This window comes from Antrostomus carolinensis, unplaced genomic scaffold (genome assembly GCF_000700745.2).
Source record: "Antrostomus carolinensis isolate BGI_N321 unplaced genomic scaffold, ASM70074v2 scaffold11065, whole genome shotgun sequence".
Lineage (NCBI taxonomy): Eukaryota > Metazoa > Chordata > Aves > Caprimulgiformes > Caprimulgidae > Antrostomus > Antrostomus carolinensis.
Genome location: NW_010314264.1, coordinates 1 through 9,626, shown reverse-complemented (window position 1 = coordinate 9,626; position 9,626 = coordinate 1). Strand labels below are relative to the sequence as shown.

General features: G+C 48.7%; 1 protein-coding gene across 1 annotated transcript; it reads right to left on the bottom strand.

Moving 5' to 3' along the window:
- Nucleotides 1–6,314: 6,314 nt before the first annotated feature.
- On the bottom strand, nt 6,315–7,459 carry PLLP (plasmolipin; the record flags this gene model as incomplete). Its single annotated transcript, XM_010167587.1, has 3 exons — nt 6,315–6,428; nt 6,495–6,614; nt 7,286–7,459. Coding segments are annotated over 3 exons (408 nt in total), but the record flags the coding sequence as incomplete, so codon positions are not given.
- Between the last annotated feature and the right edge of the window lie 2,167 nt (nt 7,460–9,626).

The window sequence follows — 9,626 nt, the reverse complement described above, 5'->3', positions numbered from 1 at the left end:
CCCCAACATTCTGTGATTCTGTGATTTATTCAAAGGCTGTACAGGGTCAAAAGGAAAATAACTCCACTGGGTGGCTGTTTAAACTCAAAATGCACATTTAATAATTTCTGGAATACATGAGTGAAGCTGGCATGTGGAGCCAGTTCTTCAGAAACACACGCTTTCTGCATCTTTGAACATTGATTTCCAACTAAGCATAAAGGAAAACTTTTTTACTGTGAGGGTGACCGAGCACTGGCACATGTTGCCCAGAGAGGTTGTGGAGTCTCCATCCTTGGATGTATTAAAAAAACGTCTGGACATGGTCCTGGGTGGCCCTGCTTGAGCAGGGGGTTTGGACCAGATGGCATCCAGAGATCCTTTCCCACCCTCTCCATTCTGTAATTCTATGATAATGTTTTATTAATTATTTTATTTTTCCCCAGCCCATCCAAAATTAGCTTTTTAAGCTTATTCCATTTGTATTTCTTCTTCTCTCTGTCCAGTCCAGAGAAACAAACAAACAGGAGTATTAAGGTTTTTGAATGAGCTTTTTCCTAGGGAAATGAAATACCTGTAAGCATGTCTGTCCAGTCACATTTGACAAAGGAGCAAAAGAGTCAAAGTTGCTGTCAGAGTTATTCTGTCCTCTGCCACCTCACTCCACCCCTTTCAGTTTTGTGAAAATGGGGGCAGGTTGAGGAGAAAGAGACAGTCCGTGTCTCTTTTTTTTTGGCTTCAGTTGGGGTTTGGGGTCACCTGAGAAGCAAATGCCAGCAGCTGGATTTCTCTAGCTCCTGGAGCACTAGGTGAGCCTGCTGGCTGGGTGGTCCTGACCAGATAGAAGCAAAACTCTGCTCTGACCTGGACGTATGGCTGGCAGAGCGACAGCGACCTTACTTCAGAGATTCCTGCACGATGCATTCTTGAAGTTTGGGTTCATCTACAGATATGAGCAGGAGAAAGTAAATGCTCTGCTAGACAATTTTCAAGTCTCACAGCAAGCTGCATAGATGCTCAGGTAACATGTAGTTTGATACTGATTTGATGTAACAAACAGAACTTGTTGAATTGCTTGTTTCATTTTTTTTTTAACTGCTTATTACAAAACAGCATTGAGTCAAGGATTTATTTTTCTTCCATTTTTCTAGGAAAAAGAAGGTCAAAGTCTGGATTCAAGCAATGAGTTGGTGGTGACTTCATTAAACAAATCATCAATATCCTCCTTTTAGAACAGTTTATGCACTACTTTCCTTCTCCAGATGAGTGCTACTGCTTTCATTATGAACATTAAAACACTAAAGGTCATGAGAGTTGAGGTGCTTTTACATGATGAAAACTCCTTCACCCTCCAGACTGTACCTTCAGAGGCCTGATCCTAGAAACTGTTGTTTTTGAAGTCTGGTTGGTATTCAGTGACCACAGAATAAATTTTCAGCTCTACCAGAGTAATTGTTTTTAATAAATGTGCAGTATTTGTACATCAGCCTAGCCGTTGTGCATGCTGAGAAGCCCAGCATGCTGAGAGGACAATAAATAGACCTGTGTGCCTGTTATTTGGGTTGGCATCTTCACCATTGCCCTAAAACATAGAACTTCTCAAATTCAAGAAGACAGTGTAAAGAAAGTATGTCCCTCCAGCTCTTGTGAGGACAGGTGCGAATACATAACCTCTGAGTTCCTCCCTGACAATGTTTGCTTGGTTTGTTTTGGCTTGGTTTTTCAAGTAGTTAATATGATCTTAAGCACTACAGCTTTCTAATGGAGTATGATGTTTAATATGTAGATGTTCTAGCATAAGGCTGCCTCTCAGCTCTGGCAGTTAATATGCAAGTGTGTAAATCTGCTTTCTGGCTTTTATAAGTTTCATCGTTAATGTGCAAAGTTCTCCGATTCACTTTTGTTCAGGCCTCAGCTATTCTATATTGGGAGAAATAACGGTGATAAACTGAAATCAGGCCTATGTATATGATTTCTGACTTTCTTTTTGGCAGTGGCACAGCTGCACTAGTTCTAGTAATAGAAGCTTGACAACAGTTTGAGCACAGACATATTTCCCACCATGTTATTTACTGCTCTCAGTAGCATGCTGAGGGAAAGGGTTTGCTATTAAACTGTTGGCAGCACTAGAGCAGCAATGCATTTTTCAGCATCTGTTGAAAAATCGAGGAGTGACTTCCTGGTGGAGCTGTAGCCATAAGCCTGTCACAAAACCCCAGGCACATCTCTGTTGACAGTTGGAATTAAAATGCATTTGGAGCTACAGGGACCCTCTGTTCTTATGCTGTTCAGACATGTTAATCTGCTGCTTAATGATGTGCTCAGGCGATGCGAATGCGTCTTTAAAAGCCTTAGAGTAGATTAAAACACCTGATTGTGAGCAGAACCCTCTGCTCTGTCCCACAGCAGGTCGATGCCCTTCAGCAGCAGAGATGATGTTGATGCGTGGCTGTCACCTGATGAGGACCTGGCCTAGACAAAGGAAAACAATGGCCAGGCCGTTACAGATTTTTTGTTTATGGATAAGAAATGTCTTACAAGAACAAAGGAGGTGAAATCCTGTTGCTATTGGTGTCCAACGGTGATTTCAACAGTACTAGGACTTTGGTTTTCAACTGAAATAGTTTTTGAATGCTAGCGAAGACTCCTTGCCACGCAGGCAAAAATAAACCATACTTACAAGATGTAATCCCACCAGGATTCACAGGCTTTTACTGGTCTGCTCACCCTGTGCCATAAAAACATTACGCAGGTTTGTTGACAGCCCATAATCATAGAATCATAGAATGGTTTGGGTTGGAAGGGACCTTAAAGCTCATCCAGTCCCAATCCCCCTGCCATCAGCAGGGACACCTTCCACTAGACCAGGTTGCTCAAAGCCTCATCCAACCTGGCCTTCAACACTTCCAGGGAGGAGCAGCCACAGCTTCCTTGGGCAACCTAGGACACTGTCTGACCACCCTCGTTAATATGGCTCATTAAAGGCTGGCTGGCAGTCCTAATATTTTGACTCTGCATATACTACATTTATGAGTGCTGCGGTAATTAATCTCATTAGGTTTCTAGTGTGTTATGCTTAAGGCTCTACAGTTTTTTGTCTGGAATTATTAAAGTATGTTGAAATCTCCCTCATAAGTGCACATACTCAGATACACACACACTTCCTTTAAAAAAGATTTTTTTTTTAAATCTCCTGCAATAAATTTATGCTTGTCAGGCTTGAATGGTGAAAGCCAGAAGCTGAAGCAAAATTAAAAATTGCAAGAAATTTCTTTGGGTTTTTTTTTCCTTTTTTTTTTTTGATTTGTTTTGATCACAAGCAGTTTTGTAGGTTTTCTGTTCCGGTCAACACCACACCACCTCATTTTGATTCTCTTTTCAGCAGCAGTAACCTGCTAAGGCAACAAGAGTACATCCCTGAAAATGCCAAGCTGCAGTACTGTGGTTTGAAATGCATGTTCCTGAGCTTTTTGACAGCAGTGAAGTCGGTGAAGCTCCATCAGCTGGGGTTGTCCCACCAGGATTCACAGGTTTTTACTGGTCTATTCACCCCCTGTGCCGTAAAGAGCAGCTTTTCCCATGAGCCCAGAGGTCTGTGCTCGGGCATGCATGAGGACTTAGCAAGCAGAGATGATGCTTATTCCCAGAAAAAAAAAATCAAACTATGAAAACAGTGGGTCATGTTTTTAATACAAACGAGCTGCAGCTCCCCTGCCATGTGAATCCTGAGGTTAACATCAGAGAAATGTAAGACTTCTTAAAATCTAGTTGGTTTTCTGCTGACAGTGTATGGACTGGAGTTCTTCATTTAACTTCTCACCTGTTTATATCACGTTGACTTTTCAATGTCAGAACAGAGTTTATCAAATTTTAAAAGATTCCCATTGACATGTTTTAATTGTTAATTGTTGAGCTAAAATAATTTTTTGCAGCTAAAACTAAAAACATCCCTGCCATTTTTGTTTACTGAAAAAAAATTTCATCCTTTCCTGTTACAATTATTTCAATTAATTACTTCAACTAATGGCAGTGTAAGTGAGCACCTCAAGCGGTTCTTTTCTAAAGGGAGCTCTCTTGTATTTCAAGCGAGGTCTCTTGGAATTTCAGAGGCTACAAGGCACAGTTGGGGATGAATTCTTATTTTAATGGGGAATTTTATCTCAGTGTTTCCTGCAATACTGTTCTGCCCCCGTGCTGCTCTCTTGTCTGTGTTTTCTGTGGGCTGCCGCTCCCAGAATAACTCATCCCTCTGCGACACTCCTGTCACTCGTCCCTGGTTTGATGCATTTTCCACCAGGCAGAGAAGCTTTTGAAAGAGATTAAATTTCTCTATATAACAGACTCTGTGTGCAAGTCTGACTTCACATTTTAAGAGTTTTAACTTTGTCATAATAACGCGTGACGAGGCTAATTTTCTTACTGTTACTGATTTATATATATTCCTAGTTGTGGAAACTTGACCCTTCATTTAGCTCACTGAAAGCCAAATGTGCGAGGGGCTCACACAGTTTGTCCAGTTCTTTTCAATTTACACCTCCCATTAATGCGGTTACATTTCCTCAGCCTCTTGGACAAGCTGTAGTCGGGCAAGGGAGGGGATCATCCCGCTCTGGGGTGGCCTCACCTCCAGCACTGGGGGCAGTTTGGGCACCACAGGAGAAAAAGGATCCAAAGCTGCTGGAGAGTGTCCAGAGGAGGGACACAACATTGGGGAAGGGTTTAGAGGGGAAGGGTGTGAGGAGAGGCTGAAGTCACTTGGTTTGTTCAGCCTGGAGAAGAGGAGACTGAGAGGAGATCTCCTGGGGGTCTAGAACTTCCTCCCAAGGGGAAGAGGAGGGGCAGGCGCTGATCTCTTCTCTCTGGCCACCAACGAATGCCAGGAGCAGAGGGAATGGCAGGAAGATGGGGCAGGGGAGGGTGAGGTTGGCCATGAGGAAAAGGTTCTTGAGGCAGAGGGTGGTGGAGCACTGGAACAGGCTCCCCAGGGAGGTGCTCATGGCACCAAGCCTGACAAGATTCCAGCAGCATTTGGCCAAGGCCCTCAGGGACATGGTGTGAATGTTGGGATTGTCCTGTGCAGGGACAGGAGTTGGACTCCATGATCCTTGTGGGTCCCTCCCAGCTCACAACATTCGATGATTCTGTGAAAACTTTTCCCATTCAGAGCACGTGGTAAATTTTGCGCTGTACCTCACTGCGCACCAGCTTTCCTGTGCAGAAATATTGGGAAATAAATTGAACCCATTTCATCTATTTTTATGAGCTTGTGCAAGGAGGGCGTGAAGGGAAAAGTTGTTGTGTCGGGCAGGGCAGCGCTTCTAGTTCTGACAAACACCAATCTGTGTCCAAAAGAAATAAAAGGTGAATTTATCATCTGCAGCATGGAGGAGCAGCGTGGTTCTGCGTTCTCCTGAAGCACTGACCCTGTGTGTGTTCCCAGAGCATTTGCAGCTTTAGTTTTAATTTGTGGTGAACACCTGGAGCTAACGGGTAAAACTGAATTGTCAGTGAATTCCCACTCCTCTGCGCTGAGCCTAGAGGAGGGAGGGCATCGAAGCCTCAGCTCCTCTTCCCTGTTCCTGCAGTACTGGATGACCACTCTGTGCGTGTGCACGGAAGTAAAGCAAAGCGAGGTGAACCCTGTGGACTTAATCCTTCTCCCCTGGGGCCAGGCTATAATGCCCATATACAGTGGGAAGGGGATGTCACCTCTGCCAGTGACATCTCTGCTGTCCACTTCATGCTGTGCTGTCCATGCCGCCTTCTCACAAGACAAACTTTTTCTTGGCAGACTCCAGTGCTAGGTTTAGGAAGATTTTTATTGAAAGCATAAAATTTGTTCTTCAAATTGTCAGAAATCAGTATGAGAACAGTTTAGACTGCTTCCTTTGCTTAGCCTTCATCTTCCATCTCTGCCACCATTTCTGTATGTCATTAATTGCAATTACATGTAGCTGTGCATGACCAGAGACAGGAGCTTGGTTTAGTGAATTTTAGTACTGGAGTGTGCTGAATTGGCCGAGCCCCCTCAGCAGAGCTGTGCCAGTGACGATCTGGATGAACCCCAAGGATGAGCAGGAGCTTCAGCCTCCAGTGAGTCTGTGTCCTCCTGGAGAGGCTGACGGTGACGGTGCTGGTGGGTTTGTGCTGTGGGCACATCAGCTGGAAGCATCATCAGAGACCACAGAGCAGTGTCCACCCAACCCAGTACTGACCATCTCTGCCAGCACAGGCTGGTCCAAGAACAAGACCTGGTGGTACTCGAGGCTCTGAGCCACCACGCCCAGTGTGAGCAGACACAGGGTGGCCCACGGCTGGGCTTTGCTGTCCACTCCTTACGCGTGGTCAGTCACTTGGCTGGTGGCCGCGTTGTTGCCGAGACCTTTCCAGGCGCGGAAGCTGAAGAATGTGCTCACCCCGTAGGTGATCATCACGAGGCAGGCGAAGAACTGGAAGAGGAGCACACCCCATGCGTGAGAGCAGAGGCCGCCCCCGCCATGCCTGCCACCACTTACGGACGCCGCAGCTCTCCGGTTGTAATCCCACTGCCGCCAGGACGTGGGCTGGACGGCGGCTGCGCACGTGACAAAGGCCGTGACGTACAGGACTGTTGCTGCAGCGTTGAAGATCATCAGCTGGGGAAGGCAAAGAGGAGGTTGTGAGATCTGGGCTCAGACTCCCGCGTGCTGGGATAAGGGGTGAGCAAAAGGCTCAGTTTCACATTCCTCCCTCTTCCCCAGGAGAACCACAGGACCCCAGGGTCAAGCCCCTCACACTGAGAGCAAACCTCAGGTTAACATCACATTGAATGCACCCCAGGTTGCTCTGAGAGGACTCTGGTTGACACCACGACTGCAGCAGTGATGTGGTGGCTGTAACTTTCTAGATTGATACAGGGCTCCCTGTCTCCCTGTTCTGAGCGTTTTCTAAGCAATTGAGGGGCAGAATGAAACAATGTCATTGTGCAAAGAGCAGGGGACTTTGTTCCATCAGCCCAGAAGATCCTGAAGCCCTGGTCACACAGAATCACAGAATGTCAGGGATTGGAAGGAACCTCGAAAGATCATCCAGTCCAACCCCCCTGCCGGAGCAGGAACACCTAAATGAGATCACATAGAAAGGCGTCCAGGCGGGTCTTGAATGTCTCCAGAGAAGGAGGCTCCACACCCTCCCGGGGCAGCCTGTCCCAGGGCTCTGTCACCCTCACTGTAAAGAAGTTCCTTCTGAAAGTTAAGTGGTCCTCTCAGAGCATCTTCACAGGATGTCCCCCACATGGGACCCGCCTTGCTCCCTCTTGCCTACGTACCACAAGGGGCCAGGGGATCACATAGAACTTCAGCTGAAGCTGCAGGAGGTAAGTCACGAAGAAAAGGACTGTTAGTATCCAGAAGAAGATGGACACGAACATCACCCAGCCATATGCCGCGTGGAGGTGGTACGGTGTGTCGGCGATGAGGGCCCACACTAGTAAGCCGAGCACCTGCAAGGTGGAATGAGGAAAGCGTTCAGGTGACGGTTCCTGCAGGTGGAAAGCAGAGCATCGCCTGCAAGCCTGGGCTCACCAGCTCCTGCGGCAGTTGGGTCACCCTGGCTCCAGTAAAGCAGGGACATGTGAGAGCCGCAGAGCAGGGCTGGACCTTGGGACAGCTCAGGATGAGGAGCCCACTGGGGACCCTCGTTGCTCAGGGGTGGGCTCATTCCTGGTACGGCTGCCCCAGGAGCTGGTACAGGGATGTCCTGCAAGACAGGACAGGTGAAACCTGGGCATCCTCACACCAAAGGTCCCTTCTCACCCAGCAGCCCCCATGCCCAGGGCCAGTCTTGCAGGTGCTGACTCAGCATTAGGGACATAGAATCATAGAATCCCAGACAGGTTTGGGTTGGAAAGGACCTTAAAGCTCATCCAGTTCCAACCCCCCTGCCAGCAGCAGGGACACCTTCCACTAGACCAGGTTGCTCAAAGCCTCATCCAACCTGGCCTTCAACACTTCCAGGGAGGAGCAGCCACAGCTTCTCTGTGCAACCTGTTCCTGTTCCTTCTCACCACCCCCACAGCAAAGAATTTCTTCCTGATGTCTATTCTAAACCTCCCCTCTTCCAGTTTGTAAGGGCTGGATGACAGCTGGATGTAGGAGCTCCCTTGTCCTCCCCAAGATGGAGCATCATTTGGGGAAAAAAAAAAAAAAGCAAGCCTCTCTACTGTTTGGTTAGCTCTGGTCTGGTTTGTACCTCCCCTCCCTTCCTCGGTAGAGCAGGTTCAACTGCACAGCACCTGCAGCATCATGGGCCTGCAGAGGGATCCACACCAAAGCAGGTGGGTGACTGTTTCTGGGTCTGCTGGAGAAGAACTGAGCAGAGCCAGGACAAAGCTGTTTTCTCCCCCCCTGCAGCCCCTGGCAGAGCCCGTGGGGCAGAGGCAGGAGCAAGTCTCTGCCCTCAGCTCCCTGGCAAGCAGGGATGGAAGAGCCCAGCCCGAGGTGGCATTTCATTCATTCTTATTTTTCCCTTCTCCCTTGTGTGCTACGTCCACCCCTGATCTTTGGACTCTGGAGGAGATTCTGCCCTGCTTTGCCCACAGTGACGGGGCCAGGGAGCAGCTGCCTTCTCCACCATCCCCTCCACAGGGAACACCATGGAGCAGCAAGTTTGTGGGTATTTTTTTATTTAGAAAGCCCCTCACCCATGATGGAGCAAGCAGAGGATGAGACACCAGCACATAGTGGTGGGGCCTGGAAAAGAAAGGTGGTTGCAAAGCAAATGGCACTTTCTGTAATTTGCTGTTTGTTCTGCAGCCTCAATCGCAGCCCAGGCACCAGGACACACGTTGCTGGTGAGCTCTGCTTCACCGTCCTTCATCCCATCCCAGCTGGACCTGAGCAAAGTAGGGAGCCTTCGCAGCCACTTCCCAGGGAGCAAGGAGGCTTCAGCCCTGTGCCCTCCGCCTTTCCCAGCAGGACCAAACATCCCAGAGGGACCCCCAGGGCAAGGCTGGGGTGAGAACATGCCCCGAATGCAGCCGTGGCATCTCTTGGTTCCCAGCTGGGGTTCGGCTCTGTTTGGGCAGAGCTGGTGAAGCTGCCAGCACCACCCGGCTCCTGTGCTCACCTCCGCTTTGGCGGGGGACCCGCGGAGTCAGCTCCCAGAGCGGGGAGGAGAAGGGCGTTTTGGAAAGCTGCTCTGTCCCTGCGTAAGCCCACGTTGCTTATTGTCACAGAAGAAACACAACAGCCTTTGTCCTGCCCGAATACGATGCCTTGGTGCCTGGCTGCCCCAACAATGCTTCCTTGTCTGTCGCATCCATCTCTAACACTCGTGATGGCAAAATACGCACTGGGGAGAGAGTTGTATAGGAAAAAACCCGGTGTGTTCTGGGAGTGGGATGTGCGAGCTGCCCTGCTCTGGCTGCTGGAGGGGGAAAGCAGGAACCCTTTAGGAGAGGGGGTTTGGGGAGCAGGGGGTCTCAGTGGGTGGGAGCTGGGTGAGCACATTTAATGCTGCCGTTGAAGGAAACGGTACAGCCCGACATGTGGCATTGGTGGGCTGGAGAGGTGGGACAAGATGCAGGGCTGAAGGGTCCCTTCTGCTGATCTTGGCTTCATCTTTCCTTCCTGATGCTCCTCTGTGGTGGTTTCACTGGGCTGGCACTG